The sequence below is a fragment of the Ahaetulla prasina genome, chromosome 2, assembly GCF_028640845.1.
Source record: "Ahaetulla prasina isolate Xishuangbanna chromosome 2, ASM2864084v1, whole genome shotgun sequence".
Lineage (NCBI taxonomy): Eukaryota > Metazoa > Chordata > Lepidosauria > Squamata > Colubridae > Ahaetulla > Ahaetulla prasina.
In genome coordinates, this window is record NC_080540.1 from 180142374 (window position 1) to 180161726 (window position 19353).

The 19353-nt window shown below is 39.1% G+C and overlaps 2 protein-coding genes across 5 annotated transcripts in view; one reads left to right on the top strand and one right to left on the bottom strand.

The window, feature by feature from the left end:
• Positions 1-8483, bottom strand: part of BRME1 (break repair meiotic recombinase recruitment factor 1) — an 82106-nt gene extending 73623 nt beyond the window's left edge. Inside the window, exon 1 of the mRNA XM_058166023.1 lies at positions 7310-8483. The gene's annotated coding sequence lies outside the window, so the exon portion shown is untranslated. The remainder of the gene's footprint in view (positions 1-7309) is intronic.
• Positions 1-19217, top strand: part of CC2D1A (coiled-coil and C2 domain containing 1A) — a 66651-nt gene extending 47434 nt beyond the window's left edge. For all 4 annotated transcript variants that reach the window (XM_058166020.1, XM_058166017.1, XM_058166018.1 and 1 more), the window contains 13 exons: positions 501-617; positions 3495-3568; positions 5441-5499; positions 6473-6524; positions 8492-8591; positions 8976-9066; positions 10198-10329; positions 12275-12330; positions 13953-14019; positions 15233-15359; positions 15484-15560; positions 15741-15788; positions 17405-19217. In XM_058166020.1, the coding sequence (XP_058022003.1) occupies positions 501-617; positions 3495-3568; positions 5441-5499; positions 6473-6524; positions 8492-8591; positions 8976-9066; positions 10198-10329; positions 12275-12330; positions 13953-14019; positions 15233-15359; positions 15484-15560; positions 15741-15788; positions 17405-17425 (1021 nt within the window). In that variant the 3' untranslated portion in view covers positions 17426-19217. The remainder of the gene's footprint in view (positions 1-500; positions 618-3494; positions 3569-5440; positions 5500-6472; positions 6525-8491; positions 8592-8975; positions 9067-10197; positions 10330-12274; positions 12331-13952; positions 14020-15232; positions 15360-15483; positions 15561-15740; positions 15789-17404) is intronic.
• The last annotated feature ends 136 nt before the right edge of the window (positions 19218-19353 follow it).

Below are 19353 nucleotides of genomic sequence, written 5' to 3' on the forward strand. Positions count from 1 at the left end.
GTATGATCCAGTATGGTTTCCTTCATTGGTAATGGGAAAACCTGCAGCTTCTTGTTTATGTAATGATCCCAAGAACTTTTATCAGCCTGGAATCAGGAATGCTAGTTTGCTAAAAGCTAATTTTTACTTGGGGTCTAGAGTTACCTAGCCTTGTTTCTGATATAGCCTATCTAGTGCTGTGACATTTTCAGTGTATTCCTGCTTTTATAGCTCAACCATCCACAATTTTAGATGACTGCTTTGCTTCAATGGTCACTTCACATGTTGTAATATTTTATTTATTTAATAAGTAAATTTATATGCTGCCCATCTCACTGTTGAAGCGACTCTGGACAACTTACAAAATGATAATGGTAACATAGTCTCCAAATTTACACAGTGCAATTCACTGTGTAAACTGGCTGTTAACATGTCATCCAGCTGAGCATATGAAGGGTATCTGGTTAAATTTCATGAATCAGATATAAACTAGATGTTTGTTTTGGTCTTCCCCTCTCCAGATTTGAGAAGATGGCTGAAGACTGCAAAAAAAATATGGAGATCTTAAAACAAGCACATACCAAAGGATTTCCACTTCCAAAATATCATTATGAACAGCGGACTTTCAGTATGATCAAGTGTGTGAACTTGTCTTGATTATGGCAATTTTTCCCTGCTAGGAAATGCTTTTTTCCTCATCAGAAGTGGTTTCAAGTTTTGGATATCCTGATTAAGTTTCCTCTGAGCCCCAACAATTAACAATCCATAAAAGTGCAATCCAGTCTTCATAAGAATGCCACAATTGAATGTTCAGTAGTGCCAGCAAGGTAGGGTTTGGGAGTGAGGAAGAACTATCCCCAGATTGACATGCGGTAGAAATGGCCACAGTTTGAATTTGGTATATTGCCAAATTAACCGATGGCATTTTAATTGAAGCATTGAGATAATATTATTGAAGGTTGCAGGAAGCCCATCGTAGTTTAAACTGATTTTGTGAATTGTTTTTGTGACCTGAATAAGTTGCAAATTCGCCAGTCTTGACGTGGGTCTGGGGCTTTAAAACAACAAGCCCAGATTCTTATAGTGGAGATTATAATCATTTTGCTGGCATAGGACTTGAATGGTATTGTGGAAGGGGCTTGGAAGGCACAATAGTAAAATATCCATTTAAATTGTTTAGAATTTATTTTTACTCTTGATATATCCTATATGCATTTTTAATGAATGTGCTCATCCTTTATTATGCTGGTCTATGACTGTTTTGAGGATTTGACAGTAGGAAGAAGAGGAAGAACACAAAGATTGGGGCCTTATCATAATGGCACTGGGTTTTCCCTTTTTTCCCCCTAGATTTCTTTTAGGGATAATGGACATCCCTCATCAGGGGACTGTTCACTTAAATAGATTTGGCTCCATGTCTAGTACTTATAACAAAAATAGAAAGCAAAGGTATTTTCATGGCAGGGAGCTAAAAAGGATTTCAAGTGTGTAGCTATTGTACAAGAAAAAGAAAAAAACCCATTACAGGCAGTTCTTGCCCCATTTTATGACCTTTCTTGCCATAGTTGTTAAATGAATCACTGCAGTTGATAAGTTAGTAACCCAATTGTTAAGTAAACCTGGGTTCCCTATTGACATTGTGAGAAGGTTGCAAAAGGTGATCACTTGACCTTGGGACACTGCAATCGTCATAAATATGAATCCGTTGCCAAGCGTCTGAATCTTGATCACATGATCCTGGGGATGCTGGAAAGGTCATAATTGTGAAAGTGACCATTCACTTTGTACCTTTGAATGGTCAATAAATGAACTGTATTGGCAATCATTAAAACAACTGGAAATACAGGTAGTCCTCAACTTACAATAATTCAACTTAGTGACCGTTTGAAGTTACAGTTGCATTGAAAAAAAGTAATTTAGGACTATTTTCCACACTTACGACCTCACCTCGATTACTTTATGATTAACTCAAGGTGGCAAACACACATTTATTTTGTCACAACGTCATACAAAAAGATTATATAATATATACACATATAAACATATATAGGAAGGAGAAAAGAAAAACAATAGGACAGGAACGGTAGGCACGTTTGTGCGCTTATGCACGCCCCTTATGGTCCTCTTAGGAATGGGGTGAGGTCAATAGTAGAAAGTTTTTGGTTAAAGCTTTTAGGATTATGGGAAGAGACCACAGAGTCAGGTAAGGTATTCCAAGCACTGATGATTCTGTTGCAGAAGTCATATTTTCTGCAATCTAGATTAGAGCGGTTTACATTAAGTTTAAATCTATTGGTTGCCCTTGTATTATTGCAATTAAAGCTGAAGTAGTCTTTGACAGGAAGGACATTACAATAAATGAGTCTATGAGTTAAACTTAGGTCTTGTCGAAGGCGACGGAGTTCCAAGTTTTCTAAGCCTAGGATTTCAAGTCTGGTGGGATAAGGTATTTTGTTGTTTTCAGAGGAATGGAGAACTCTTCTTTTAAAATATTTCTGGACACGTTCAATTGTATTGATGTCAGAGATGTGGTGAGGGTTCCAAACAGGTGAGCAACAACAACCCTGTGAGGTGAGTTGGACTGAGACAGAAGGACTGGTCCAAAGTCACCCAGCTGTCTTTCAGGCCTAAGGCGGGACTAGAATTCCCCTGGTTTCCAGGTCAACACATTAACCACTACATCAAACTGGCTTTTTGGCCAAAGCACTTGTAGACAGAGATTTTAGTTCAAGTAAAGAAGGAAAAAAGGCAATTGATATTACTAAAGGCTAGACTATTTTCCTATAAAGAAAAATGGCAACAGCAGGTAAGAGAACACACATAGATATATAAAAACATGCATGGTATAGAAAATATAGGTAAAAAGATTTCCCCCCCCCAGTATTAAAAAATGAAAAAATGAAATTAAATCACGGAACCAATCAATTATCAGTACCAATAAAATAAATTGCTGTCACATATAGTGTATAGTTAAACCATGACATTTCTTGGACTTTAGATGTGCTCATGACCACATTTTATTTATGGAGGTTAAGGCTCAGTGGTTGTATATAAATTTTCTAATCACAAGCAGCATATTTCAAATACCAGCTGCTGCAAATACCAGTAGAAAAGGTCAGAGGCTCTCTTAGAAGCTTCTAAAATGCACTTGGTTGCCCATACTGTATGCAATCCAAACTATTGGAGTGAAGAAATGCCTGGCTTGAAAAAACGATGTCGTGTAAGGGTATGCGAGTGGCACTGTGGGGTTTGGCCTGCGTGTGTGTGCAGGGAGGTGCTATGCAGGGAGGGAGGGTGAGGGGATTGTGCAAGAAATGCCATGTGAATTGGGGAGATTGTGCAGGGGTGCAGTGTGGGTTAGGAAGGGAGTGTGGGGATGTGAAGGTGACACAGGGAAGGTGTGCAGAGTTGCACAAATGTTAGGTAAGGAAATATTTCTGAACTGATGACCCAATGAGTTGTCTAATACTGACTAAAGCTATTTGCTGCCCCACCCCATTTTTTCCCCCTTTCAGGATCTTTCCAGAATTAAACAGCAATGATATGATTCTTTCAATAGTGAAAGGAATCAACCTCCCATCTCCTCCAGGTAATCTATAAAATGAGCCCTGTTTTTGAGACTATCTAAACTAAGTGGGGGAATCCCCCAATGCTGCCATCCTTTTTAAGGATGTTGAAATGACTGACTTCTGTCTTCATGTGTTCTATAAAATGCCCCTGTGTTGGTCCTTTTTTGTGTTATTACTCTCTTGGCTTTCTAAGATTTTTTTATTTTTATTTATTTTTATTTGCATTTATATCCCGCCCTTCTCCAAAGACTCACGGCGGCTTACACTATGTCAAGCAATAGTCTTCATCCATTTGTATATTATATACAAAGTCAACTTATTGCCCCCAACAATCTGGGTCCTCATTTTACCTTGGCGGAAGCCAAAATATTCTCACCAGTATTTATCCTCATCATTGGAACAATTATTGATTCTTGGCTGTTCCCAGTAGATTGACAAGATGGGTGCTTGAAAGCATGGTTTTGTCTCTGTTGCCTTTTTTCAGCAATGTGGCTGTCTTTAAGAGCTGATTTTTCATTCAGTGTATGCCATGCCTTTGGTTCCAAAAGAAGGATCAGAAAAATAAACAGCAAAAAAGAAATAACCAAAAAGCAATAAACCTCATATGAAATGATTGGATTACCTAATTTCAGTTACCTATTCTAGTTGGTTACTGCAATAGAATAGACAGTTTTTTCCCGAACGCCATCACTCTACTAAACAAATAATTCCCTCAACACTGTCAAACTATTTACTAAATCTGCACTACTATTAATCTTCTCATCGTTCCCATCACCCATCTCCTTACACTTATGACGGTAACTTTGTTGCTTGTATCCTTAAAATTTATACTGATATTATTTCCTGATTACTTATTTGTAGCCTATGACTATCATTAAGTGTCGTATCATTAAGTGTTAAATTTGTATCCTATGATTGTCATTCAGTGTTGTAAGTGTTGTACCTTGATGAAGGTTGTTGTTGTTAGTTGTGAAGTCATGTCCAACCCATCGCAACTCCATGGACAATGTTCCTCCAGGCCTTCCTGTCCTCTACCATCCTCTGGAGTCCATTTAAGCTCACGCCAACTGCTTCAGTGACTCCATCCAGCCACCTCATTCTCTGTCGTCCCATTCTTCTTTTGCCCTCAATCTTTCTGAGCATTAGGCTCTTCTCCAGTGAGTCCTTCCTTCTCATTAGGTGGCCAAAGTATTTGAGTTTCATCTTCAGGATCTGGGCTTCTAAAGAACAGTCAGGGTTGATCTTCTTTAGGACTGATTTGTTTGTTCGCAGAAGTCTTCTCCAGCAGCAGAGTTCAAAGGCTGGAGAAGACTCCTGCAAGTCCCTTGGACTGCAAGGCAAACAAACAAATCAGTCCTAGAGGAAATCAACCCTGACTGCTCTTTAGAAGGTATGAAGGTATCTTTTATCTACACTGAGAGCATATGCACCAAGACAAATTCCTTGTGTGTCCAATCACACTTGGCCAATAAAAATTCTATTCTATTCTATTCTAGAATATTTAGTTAAAAAGTACATAATTTTGTTGATTTCTGAACAAATCTGTTGCTAGTATCATCAAATAAAATAAGGGCCTGAAAGGGCATCCTTCAGCAATTATGTCCAATGGACTAAACTCCAGTCATGCTGATTTGAAGATTACCAAAGGCCAAGATTCTCTTGTAGAGACCACCCTGGTATACAAAAATATTTCTGACTCTATTTGTTTCACACCTTAGTCTAAACTTGTTTGCCTTCATGTGGCTGATAATCATGTTTGTGGTTTGAAATGAATGTTTGTAGCTGCTGCCATGCAAGGTTGTGTTTTGTGAAGATTTATTTTTAGCTTTCAGATGTCTGTCAAAAAAAATTCTTGACTATTATTTGCCATATTCCTGTTACCTTTTTTTCAGGCATATCTCCTGATGATTTGGATGCTTTTGTGCGTTTTGAGTTTCCCTATCCTAATGCGGTAAGTTCCTGCTGGTTTAAAAGCTACTGTTTCATCTACATGAAAATTAACTTATCTGAACATGGTCCTTACCCTTTTTGAGCCTATGGAAACATTTGGAAAGGCTATCATAGATAACAAATGTCAAGAAAGATGTAGCATGTTATAGTAGGCATGGTGTTTCATTAACAATCCCATTCTTGGGAAGTGAAAGAAACTTTTAATTTATTTATAATTATCGTAGACTTGCACAACAAACCAGATCTTCTTTAGGAACACAGCCAAAACACAGTTCAATACACAACAGTCAGTAAATACTGAAGAATCAGTAAATAGCCATGATCATGCATAGAGCTCTAATATATAGTAGCAGCATATCAACAGGTAACAATGCTGTAGAGTCCCCACAAGCCATCATTTAGCTTTCCTTATGTACATTGGCTACAGAGCTCAGCCAATCAGGATGCATGATGATGCAGCACAGCCTTAAAGCAATATAATACCTTTCTTACTGCAAAAATACATAGTTGGTTTATATATTGCCTGGCCAACTACGTAGACAAATAACAATTTCCTAACATTATCTCTCTTAATATGTCTCTGCAGATGGCAGCTTATGACTGATCCTGTTTGTATTTGGAAGCTAAACAGGGTCAGGCCTGATTAATATTGTGTATGGCTGGATGGGAGAAACCTAGAAAATATCTATATCATATCAAACCTATCTAGGTTGTAGGCTAGACTGCAAAGTCAGAAGAGTATCCTGTAAGAAGACAGTGGCAAATTAATTCCATATTGCTGCCAAGAAAACCCCACAAACTCATTACTTATTAAGGTTGATATGAAGAGATGTTACGTTTGCTGATATGTAACACAGAGATAGAAAAAATAGATAAAAGGATAAAACTGCTGATGTCAGATCGTTATCGGAGCCTTGTTAATTCTCAAATAAGCAGTGATTCTTAATTGCCTTTCACATTCCTGTGTTTTCTAGGAGGAAGCTCAGAAAGACAAGACAAGTGTGATCAAAAACTCCAACTGTCCTGGTAAATCTAAATGCATGAGATGAAAACCGAGAGAGTGCAAATTTTATTTTTTCGGGTTTAGGTTAAAAGTGCATTGGCAGATAGTATTTGGAAACACAATAAGTTTTAACATTTTTTCTTAAAGCTGCAGTGCATAATCCTTTATCATCCTCAACTGTATTTTTAACTCCCCTCCATAGAAACCCAGGTTAGATATTTGTGATTTATTTGGGTTAAAAGTTAAAAGTTAAAGTTAAAAATGACCTTCCTTAACAGATTTCATTTATTTCCTTCTTAAGGTTGTGACTTTAAAGTCTTTGATATAATGTGTTCTTGAGTAGTAACAATCCCACAATTTTAACTGGAAGAGATGCTACAGATCAAATATCTGATAATATTAGGAACTACTGTTGGTCTTTCTTTGATGAGATTTAATTATGACATGATTGGATGGGCAGATTCTTCATCTTCTACAATGTCACCTGCCCCTTACCTGCCTCAGGTACCAAGACTGACTGCAAGATCCGAGAAAGAAATGAAATTGCCAGATTAGGAATCTGGCAATCACTGGGAGCATACACACACACACAAGTGTATACACAACCCCCTTCCTTCCCTAAAAAGGAAGAAAAAGACAGAAACAGGCAGTGGGAAAGGAGAGAAAGCCATAATCACTAAAGAAATTTAATAATCTGAAATGAAGGAATAGAGCAGCATGTGCCCAGAATGCTGATAGTTCACACCCTAGAGAGATAGTAAGGTTTTGTGGACTGTATCCTCAAAACATATTTTTAATGAGCTACTACAAGTCCTTCAGCTTGCAGTTGGCTTCAGAACATATTAATTCCTTTCTCTGAAGCTGTTGTTACCTTGCATAACTTTCTGCAGATAGGGTTGTTTGTTGGCTGAGAATTAAAAAAGCTGTGATCAATTGAAATTTGAAGACAAAGGAGAGGGTTGTTGGTTCTGAGCGATTCAGGAAAGGCTGTTGGAACATTATTACTGGCATGGATTTGCGAGGATTGCAACACAATCTTCTTTCTTGATAGACAGGGCTAGAAGCCAGAAAGCATAATTTTTTTGGGAGAAACTGGAACAGAGGGGGAGATAGTTGTCAAGCTTTGCCTGCATTTCTTGGAATTTGCTGACTGTTACCTTTGGGAATGTATTTCCTGCAAAGAACAACTAAAAAATATTCCATGACTAAGTCTTCTCTTTGCCTTTCTGTCAGTTCCTGCCCCCAGTTCAGCATATTAGAATTCAGATTTCTTAAAAAGTTTGAGACCAGTTTATTTGAAGGATCATTTCCTCTCATATTTAATTTACCTCTGTGTATTTATCTAGAGAACAGTGGGTGCTTTTAATGCCTAAGCTCCAGATATAACTGCCTTCCTCAAAAAGAGACTCAACTGGTGTTTTTATATCAAACGCTTCTCTGTTTTCTCAGGTTTTTTAACTTTTCCATTTTAAGTATGTGCTGATTCTTTTTAGAACCTTATACATGTATTGCTAATTTTACTTTGATTTTATTCTGTGGCTGTTTTAATTTGTTTTAAATTAACTTATAAAAGCCCACAGGCAGTGACAACTTTAGAAGACCCACCCAGCTATCCCACCAATTTTATAATTCCCCAGAAGTTTTCATCAGGTTACATTAAAAAACAAACTTGGACTACTACTTTTCCTGCCCCTTACTTTTGGATAATGTAGTCTGTTGAAGAATTCCCAAGTAGAGGTTAGGCATCTTCCTCACAAACTAATACAACTGCATTGATTTGAGTCATTGATTTAGATAATTTCAGGGCCTTTGGGGTGGGGGTGGGGAGGAAGAGAAAAAAACATTTGAATTGAGGTCTGTAATGATTTCAGCCTACCAAGTAATGCAAACATGATTTCTCCCCATAGGCTTGTTATAGACCTTGCTAAGGTTGCTGTAGACTTGCATCTCAACCCAGCTAATCTTTAGGTTTGCCATTTTGCTTTGGCAGAGTTCCAAGAGAAGTTCAAACTGTACATTAATCGGAGTCATCGAGGATTCAAGAGAGCCATTCAGTCCAAAGGCATCAAATTTGAAGTTGTCCACAAAGGGTAAGCAAGATGCGTCTCAATGCCAATAGACAGCTTTGAAATCAGAAGTTTGCTACAGTAGTAACTTCTCCAATTAACAGACTTTATTCAAAGGTAGAAACTTTTGTGATGAAGTCAGCTACATGTCAACTCTTGGTCTCACATTTTTTAGCCTGGTGCCTTAACCACTACACCAAACTGGCTCTACTCCAGGGGTTAACTCTTCTAAAGTCTGTATTAGGGCTTTGAGTGATGTATAGATTTGACTGTTGAATCATTTATAAAAAAAACATCATTAAAACAACTCATAGCCAATAAGGCAGGGTTATTTTGAAGAGGCTGTGTGGTATTTTTCTTTCTGAAATGGAGTGGAGGCTGGGATTAATTATTGCTATTTCTCTACAGGGGGTTGTTCAAAAATGACCGTGTGGTGGGAACAGCTCAACTGAAGTTGGAAGCACTGGAGACCAAGTGTGAGCTTCGGGAGATTTTGGAAGTAAGTCTTCTCTTTTTGTAAAATATTGAGAGTCTGTATCCATGAAAATCTGAGCCCTGTGTGGCCAGACTAGCTAAAATAGATTGGGCAAGCTGCTTCTGAGTGGCCTCTCAGTTTCTGTGCAAGACTTGCTGAAAAGTTTAGTATTTTTTTATACAATACATAATTAAACTTTGGGATTTGCTATCATAAGATATGGTGCTAGCTTCGAAAAAGGGTTGAATTAATTCACAGAAGTCATGGGGATCAGTGGCTGTTAGCCTTGCTGGCAGCCTGACTGTCTATGAAGCCATTTGCTGGGAAACTGGTAGAACTCCTTGTGCAGTTTGTTGGCCACTATGAGAACAGACTGCTGGATTAGATGGGTTGGAGGTCTGAGCCAACAGGATAGTGTTTATGTTTTTATGCTGCTTTTTTAACTTTTGACATAAGCATCATTCTTTAGCCTTCTGTGCTAAAAATCAAGATATTTTTACTGTCAGTTTTATATTGTCTACTTTCTGTTAATCAAAACTTTTAAAAATCGAATTGATTAAATTTGTTATTTGCATTCTATCTTTGTGTACCTTTGGGTTATTTTATTTCAGCTTCCAGGGAAGAAGCTGTTCTAACTTATTCCAGGCAAAAACTAGGCCCCTATGTCATTGTGAAAACTGATACATTTAAAATAACTCCCTGTCTTCACTGTGCCTAAAGTTTCTCTGGGCTTCCAACTTTTGTTACTTGATTTAATTTTGTGTAGCATAGGTAATATAGTGGACAAACAGAGGATATATAATTGTAGGTATCTAATAGGTTTCATTGCCTTAAATTAGCTTCTCATGAGGAAGAGTAGTTCACTCCCTGAGTGCTATCATTCTCCACTATCATGGTGCAGAAGAGTGAATAAGGTTTTAAATTAGGACATGTGAAAGCTGGTTTTCTCATCTGTAATGAATATGATAATTCATTCCTTAACTGGGCTTGGAAGAATATGCCGAATGGTTTTAAGATGCAAGTTTAAATAAGGTGGATTCACTCAGGCTCTGATTTCATATGGAAGTGATTAAATGTATCTCAGAGCCTCACAGCTTCATTTGAAGAAGCCATCATGTTTGTCAATCACCAATCTTTCCCTGTTTCCCTTTCTAGCTTTTGGATGGTCGACGACCCACAGGAGGCAGGTTAGAAGTGATTGTCCGCCTCAGAGAACCATTGACATCTCAGCAACTGGAGACCACAACGGAGAAGTGGCTGGTCATTGATCCTCTCACTGGGCCTCCAGTAAGAGCTGAACCACTCTGTGCATTCTAGCGGCTTTTTTCAGGGACAGCAAAGCCTCCATGTATGACTTTGCATAGAATTCTAGCCTGGTCTGAGCATTTTTGTAGCTGTGATTCCTGTCTGTGCAAACCCTGATTCTAATGTTCCCTTCAGTCAGTACAATTCCATTTTCCAGCTTCACATCCTGAGACCAAACCTCAGGCCATGTCTTCAGAAAGAAATGTAGGTTCAAAGCTTCACATTCAGGGGGGCCCACTTGCCTTTGAGACTTCAAGGCCTACAGTTTTTATTGCTCTTGTGGGGCTGGTTTCCTTTTACCTCAGTGACAGCTTGTGGGATGTGAAGGGTCAGATTGCATCCAATCCTGTGCATTCTAGAGATATAAAGAAAAAAATTGCGCCAAGGAAGCCTAAACTCTGTAGTGTGCACAGATCTGGCAAATATATGAGAGTTGGCTTGTGTAAATTATTTTGCAACAGTTAGTTACTTTGCATATTGTATTTCAATTTGCATGAATTTGATGTGCTAATAGATATCCAAGAGGGCATTAAAGCTCTGTCTTCTGCCTCTTGTGCTTGTCCCTTGAGATTTCACCAGACCTTATTTTACATTACTACTGCCGGCTTCTATCTCCCATCGTCCGGTACGCTCCCACAGAGAGGGACTCCTCAGGGTGCCGTCAGCCAAACAGTGTCGACTGGCGGCCCCCAGGGGGAGGGCCTTCTCTGTGGGGGCTCCGACCCTGTGGAACGAACTTCCCCTCGGACTTCGACAATTACCTGACCTTAGGACCTTTCGCCGCGAACTTAAAACTTATTTATTTCGTATGGCTGGACTAGCCTGATTTTTATTTTTATTGGATGGGTTTTTAAAATTTTGTTATTTTACGGGGGAGTACGTTTTTTAACATTTTGGGCATTTAAATTAGTTTTTTAAGGGATGTTTTTAATTATTGTGTGTATTTATATTTTATCTGCCTGTTCACCGCCCTGAGTCCTTCGGGAGAACGGCGGTATACAAATTAAATTATTATTATTATTATTATTATTATTATTATTATTATTATTATTATTATTATTATTATTATTATTATTATTATTATTATTATTATCTCTATCTTCACAACCCATCAGAACCATAAACTTACTCCTTCATCTTTCAAATGAAAATTGAAATAATAGGAACCTGGACTCCATGCCCAGAACCACATATTCTATCTTTATCTGCGCTGCCATAGAATCTTTAATATGTACAATAGGGGCCAAAATTGCAGAAACCTTTTGGGGAAAATGTATTTTCTAAAACTAGCTAATAACACCACTTTTTTTTTTTGAGTAGTACCATAAAATTATATATCAATGGAAAGATAATTTAATCTAATCAAGAATGTAATGCAATAACTTTTATGAAGGATTTGCTATTAGAATAGAAGTTACAGTATAAAGAAAAAAGTGAAACACCTAGAAAAAATGAGATATACAAAAATTATCACTATGTCAATTAATAGTTGAGTAACCTTTAGCATGAATTATGGCCTTACAACTTCTTCCCATGGAGTGAACCAAGTCTTCTAGTTCTGCAGCTGTTATAATGTGAAACCAAGATTGAATGATTGCTTCTATTAATTGGGTTTTATTGCTGGGTCGCTTCTGACTAACAAGTTTCTTTAGTCGGCTCCATAGATTTTCAATTGGGTTAAGATCTGGGCTATTCCCAGGCCATTCCAGCAGTGGAATATGATTATCTTGAAACGCCAAAAAAAAAGTGGTATTATTAGTAAAAAAACCTCAAAAATACACTTTTGCCAAAAGGTTTCCACAAGTTTGGCCACTACTGTATATAATTATTTACAGTTTATGCTAATGGTTTATGCCATCCTGAGACATCTGAATAAAAATGACAATTTTTGCAGAAGGAGTTAATAGACTCTCTTTTCTTCACGTAGGCTGCCTTTCCCAAACCTAAGCCTGCAGTAGCTCCTGTGAAAGATACAGGCACTAGGTAGGTATGTTTTCTGACTATGCTGAAGTCTTCAGGATTTGAATTCTACACACAGTAACCTGTAGAGATATCTTCTGTCCTTTCAACCCTACTCCTTGATCTTGTGGACATTGTTCAGCACGTGAAAGTGAATGCAAGGCTTGAGCGTTCAAATGAAAAGACTAAATAGGTCCCAGGTGGCCACTTCAGAAGGAGCTTCTGAGTATCATTCAAGGTAATAGAATGGAAAGTAGGATAATTTGCCCTGGGCACACAGTCCACCAGGAGGTTGTCCTTTGAAAGCTTATTACCATAAAATTTGTGTTGAATATGTTTTTCCCATAGAAAGGAAGAGAATAGATGCTTAAATGGATAAATGGATAAGAAACGTACCAGAGCACAGCATTTCAAAGAAAGTGAAACATCACTTTTGCAATGGTTGTGCAGGGAAAACTTTCGCGGTGGATTGTATCAAAACCAGATTTTGGTTTCTCACCCTGTAGCATGTTGGCTGCTTGTGCTGTTGTCCAAAAAGACCTCAGTAAAGAAACAATCCCAATGAGACAAAGGCTCTCTTCAGCTATAACTTAAATCATACTATATCATGCCTGCCTGATGAGTAGTGATTGCACAAAGGATGAAATGAGAATTGCCTGGTTCAGGTTGGATACTGCTATCAAGTGTCTCAAGGTGCCATCTTATGGGGGTTTGTAATTGCATTTCTGAGCCATTGGCATCCTTCACCATGTAATGTCTGCTGTATAACCACATACATATGCATACACACATACAAACATAATCATACTTGCATGTGTGTACCCTCCTCTATGTAAATAATAATACATGAGCATAAACAATCACAGGAAGTCCTCGAGTCATTTGGGACTGGAATCTCAGTCATTGAGCAAAGCAGTCAGTAAGATATCACATGACTGCTTCACTCAACAACAGGCCTTCCAATTGCAATCTCGTGGGTCATTAAGTGGATGCAGTGTCAGGCAAGGAGACCCTGGGAGATTCCACTCAGGGACTTTAAAATCCTTCCTGCTGAAATCCAAAAAGGATCTTCAGCCCTTAAGCAAAGAAACATTTGTTTGTGGCCTGCATTGGACCTCCCTCACCTGTCTGAGACACCCCACCCTCCTTATCTTAATGTGCTGCCTCTCTGGTGGCAAGGTGAAAGAGCAGCCTGTGAGGGAGTTCAGCTCCCCTTCCATGTGCAGAAAGGAACTCCTTTGGCAAGGTGCAGGAAAGGAGCTCAAAAATTCAGGATTTGAGCTCCATTTCTGCACCCCACAAAGGAGTGTTTTGCTCCTCTCTGGATAAGAGAAAAATGTTAAGCAGGCATTTTTAAGCAGTCTTTAAAAGGAGAGATACATGCTGAATAATTAAATCAGAGTCTACCTGGGATATTTTGATACCTGCAGTAGAAAATCCAAAGACAATATTTTTTCCCCCATAGAAGAGATGGGGAGACTGCTCACACAATTTTCTTTCTGTGAAGCCGGCATAATCTTCCTCTGAAAAGTATGCTTTCTCCTAAAGTAGTGATAATGCCCTTTGGTTTCTGTTTTATAGGCCTTGTACTGTGTTTCTATGATTGGCCAGTTTTGAGGTTATGCTGTCTTTGTTTTTCCCTCCAGCAAGCCGGCCTGTTCTCTGCAAAGCTTCAGCATATTAGCTTTTGACAAGGAGAGGCTGGAGAAGAAGGTCAGTGATGTGGATCTCTGTGTAGGTGTGTGCATGCGCACAGACACACGCAGGGAGGGGGTGAGGCAGTCACATTGCACAACCTGAGTATTCACCGTATGCTTTGCTTTGCTTTAATTTACACCAAAAAGGCAGTCCCTCAATTTTCTGTGCTTCAGATTAAATCATTTCTAGGAAGTGAGGGAGAAAGAAAGGAAGATGTATGTGTGCCTGCATACATACATAATTACACAGCAAGGGAGTGTCTTTTCAGTTGACTTTATCTTTTTATAAACATTTTATATTTTCATAAGCATAGATATTACAAAATTCAGTAAATGAGAAGTGAATAGCCCTAGTATTACTGAACATTTCCCTGGTTTTCTTTTGTCCTTCTTACATGTGAGTTTGATCACATAAGCAGTTTAAGTTTTCAATATTTAGTAAATATTCACCTTGTACAGTGTAAACTAAATTTTGACAGGGCAAGAGACAGATAGGTGATAAGAAGTAAGAAACATACAACAAATGCTGTATAATTTATGAAAATTCTGTGGTTTTGGTTCTCAGCATCTTTTTTCCTCGTTCCAGAAAAATAAAGTACATGAGAATTTTCCATAGTAGAATTGCAAACCAAATATTGATTGCACTGCACATCTATACACACACTACACATAATCAGAACCCTGGTTCTTGTATACCATGGCACTGGGAATAGCACTGGTCACAACTGGAGAGAGAGAGAGAGAGAGAGAGAGAGAGAGAGAGAGAGAGAGAGATATGGATGGATAGATATTTTATGTTCTGCCCATTTTTGCTGTGGGTTATTTTTGTTTTCTGGTCCTCCTGCTTCATAATCTATGTTTTATTTTATTTTCAAAGTAAGAATAATACAACTAGTTTTAGATTTGCTTGATGAAACATATCTATCCTTCCTAAGGTCTTATTTTGAAGAAAAAAAAGCTTGTGCCAAACTAAAAGAGACAGGAGATGGAGGTGTTGTGTTCAAGGCCTCTGGTGCTCAGTGTCTGTAAGTCTCCCCCTTGGCACCTGTTCAAGAGAATAGTTCAGAAATGCTCCGAGGTTGGAAAAGAAGATGTTTCTGAGGGCTGATTACTCAACCTGTTTGACAATTAACTTGCTAGAATTTGGTCCTAGAATGTCTCTTATTGTATATTATGCACTCTCCAATGATTTTGTTAGGGATTTACAAACACCTCACTTTTGTTAACAGATAGTGACATACAATCAAGCTGGTCAGCCTCCACCCAGCGACCTGGTAGAGCAGCACCAAAGCATCGTTCAGAAAATCAACTGGCAAAAGTCCCAGCTACAGCATGGAGGAGCTGTAATCATGAAAGGTATTTTGATGGGAAGGCTCAGCTATGAAAGCCGTCTTTCTCCTCCGAAATGACCTTGGTACGCCAATCAGCCCTAAGGTATCCAAGCGATAGTTCCTGACCATGTCTGATCTTCATTCTACAGAATATCTGACTCGATTGGAGCAGTACCTCCAATGGTACACAGAGGCAGCAAGGCGCCTTGGAAATGACGGAAAACGGGTAGGGAGTAATTTTATAGAATGGTGGTAGGGCAAGGGAAGAAGACTCATTTTCAAGCCCCTGAGCTTGGTTTTCAATGGAGGACCACTTATTTAAGAGAGCACAGAATCTGTGTTGATACTAGGACAGTATCTGAACACAGGCCTCAGCTAAAATGCTGTCTCCTCTGTTGTTTGGCAGGAGGCAGCTAAGGATGCTCTTTACAAGCGCAATCTGGTGGAGAGGGAGGTAAGTAGTGCCTGCAGATTCTTCTTTTCCCTGCCCAGTTGGTCAGAACAGATTGGGACAAGTCCGGAACCTTTTCCATCTTCTGTCATGGGTTCCCCTTTGGGGAGCCCTTCTTTCTTTTGGGTGGGGAGAAATGGTTTTCCTGAAGGATTTTTAAATTATACAATTTAACTGAGTACTTGTACTGCTGACAGTGTTCTACAAATCAGGGTTCCTAAACTTGGCATGTGGACTTCATATCCCAGAAAGGGAAATTCTTGGAGTTGAAGTCTACATGTCTCAAAGTTGTCAATATTGGGAACCCTTGCTACATATGATAAGGCCATGTCCCCAAGTCCTCCTTAGTCAAAATGTTCTCTACTTTGGGGTGCATGGTTTTCCTGTAGCTGCGACTGAGGCAGGTTTCTTTCTCCTGTCTCCATAGGCAAAGGAATGCTCATTGCTAAAGTCTTCCCAGTCTAAGTGGTTATGTCACTTCAATGGCTACATTATACTAACTGCACTGATTCCCAAGCTGAGTCCAATTTAGAGTGCTATTTTGTACTTTTTGAGGGAGGTTATTTAAACTATTGCCAGTTTCCACAGATATTTCTTCGGTAATTTTGTTATCAAATATTAGGCTGGTGGCTGTCAGGGAGGCAGTCTTCACGACGGTTCTTAAAATCTCAGTGTCCACCCTGGATTTTTTTTTACTTTTTTTATTTTTATGCCAGCTTTTGATTAGCCTTGGGAAAATTTGTATGTTAATGCTCTTTATTTTTTATATATTTTTTATCCTGCCTTTACTATTTTTATTAATAACTGAAGATGGCACAAACAATACCTAATATGCTTTCCACCTCCTAGTTTCTCCACAACAACTCTGTGAGGTAGGTTGGGCTGAGAGAGAATGACTGGATCACGGTCACCCCTTGCATGATAAGGCGGGACTAGAACTCACAGTCTTCTGGTTTTGAGCTACTGCCTTAATCACTAGACCATACTGGTTCTTATGAATGCCATAGATCCGTGATGGTGAACCTATGGCACGCGTGGCATGTGAGCTCAGCTCTGGCTTATAAGCACACGCCGGCCAGCTGATTTTTGAGCCTTCTGGGCCCCTCAGAAGTAGGGAAACAGGCTTTTTCCTGCCTCCGGAGGGCCTGGTGGGTGGGGAAGGCCTGGTTTTTGCTCTCCCCAGGCTCCAGAGCCTGTCTAGGAGCCTGGGGAGGGTGAAAATGGCCTTCCCCACACCCCTAGAGGCCCTCTGGAGGCAGGAAACGGCCCATTTGCCAACTTCTGGTGGGAATTCCAGAGGGCTTCTGGGGGGGGCATGGGGGGCCATTTTTGCCCTCCCCAGGCTCCTAGAGAAGCTCTGGAGCCTAGGGAGAACAAAAAATGGGCCTACCAGGCCCACCATGCCATCATGTGCCAAAAGTGGGGGGAACGGGGGGGGTCGCGCACAGATCCGCGGGGGCAGGACGCATAGAATTATGGCACACACGCACATGTGACACACACTCCCCGCTTTTGGCATGCGATGGCAAAAAGGTTAGCCATCGCTGCCATAGATGGTTTACCTATACTTTTGTCTTTTCTTGGAAACATTGATGTTCATGCATGTTTTTGTCTTTCAGTTGCAGAAGTTTCGGAAATGAAGCTAAGGCACTTATCTATCCAAGCAACAATGCTTTCAAACATGGTCTTTTCACTGTTACAGGTGAAGGGTAGTGGAAAGACCAAAATGCATAGGCTGTATGCTGATGGATCAGTAATGCCACAAGCTGATTCTTGATTAATTGATTTTGCCAAAAATTCTTCCTAGGCTTCACCATAAATACATTATAACCCCAATGGCCTGAAGAGACAATCCATGTGACAGGTGCCTTATAGCTACACCCACCACTCCTTCCTTCCGTTTGCACTAAGCATTTTGCACATGCCACTTGAGCTCTGTTTTTTTTTTAACCTGATCTAATCTAACCCCTTCTCAGCAATTAAGGAGACCATTGTGTGTGAAGTCTTGTATGCCCATGCCTGTGGGATTCCAATTTTTAAATCTACCTTGTATACCGGTCGAGATAGAAATCCCATTCATATGGTCTTTCTCCTCTGACCAGGGTATTTAATAGTTTTAGGTGTGTAAAGTAGATATCAATTGCCATGATGGAAAGATTCCAGCACATCCCAAATTAACTGAGTTGCCCCAGTTTGGAATTTGGCACTTTCAGTGTGTTTAATGAGATTATTCCAGAAGCCATGTAGTCTGCATTCATTTCCTAGATTTTCTTATAGCTATATCCATCACTCTGCTCTCTTTTGCACCAGGCACTTTGCACACTCTTTGATTTTCTGGCCCTTATTGGTATATTCTTACAACTGAAAATTCACTTTTGACTCATGTAATCATTTTTCAGTGGTTTTCAGTGGTCAAATAGATCTAGTTGGGATTCGTTGTGTGTGCAGTCTTGTATGCCAGTTGAGGGTCCTGCATATGTGGTACACTTCTCTACTGAGAGCTAACTAGTCTGCTCCTTAAACAATCTCTAATATAAATATGTAGCCACACGACTCATACTTTTTGATGGATCTGGACCTGTAACATACACTTTCTCGTTGTTTCTACCTTGTCTTGGAGGGACCAAGAGTCAAAGCATCTACGAGACTGCTAAATGAGATGGTTCCCTTCTTTAATGTATAGAGAATAGCAGAGCAATCTTTCTCCTAGGGAAGGAATAACTGTTCAGTTCTTGTGTACAGTTTATGGAATTCATTCATGGTACTCTTACGAAGCTTAGATTTTCTTCTCATAATATATGTAATTGTACTATTTCTGTTGAATGGGAAATGGTGTCTGATAACCTCTACTTCCTGATACATTATAGAGAAAGATTGCATCACGTAGCTCCCTCTTCCCCACACAAAGACAGGAGAGGAGCTACTGAAGCCTGTTGGGGTGCTTTTTTTCTTTTTTTTGATATAATCCATTTTGACAGATGGAAATGTGATCTTTCTTAGTTCTTTTTTCTGTAAGATTTGAGTATAAGAAATTAACTCAGGATTGTTGCTGCTGCTTCTCAGGATGAAATGAAGTGATGAACTGTGGGTTGTATCCAGATGGTCTTCCCTGCCTCCGCCTACATACCTTTTAAAACCAAATATTTGTTTATTGTAAAGATGACAAAAGGAAAACAAATGTACTTATATACCCTTTTCTTTCCTGACCCATTTTCACAATCTCATTTTTATAAAAGTGCCTGTCTCTGAAACTATTGTTCAGCCAGAGGTTTTCAGAATTAATGTTAAAAGCAAAGGCTGCAAATCTGTGCTATGGCTTTATTTTATGTATAGGATGACATAAATATATAACGTTTTTAAAGGATGGAGGAGAGAATTTTGTTCAAAACAAAAAAAATCTTTAATGTACCAGTAATAAATTCTCCAAACCTCCTTTTAATCTGGTTTCTGTTTATGTGTCTGCTCGTCAGTTAGATGCTATTCTTATGGAAACTTCCATCTATTTTACCACTTTAATTTCTTTTTTCCCCATCCATCTCTGTATAAAAAGAGTTTAATCTGCTAAACT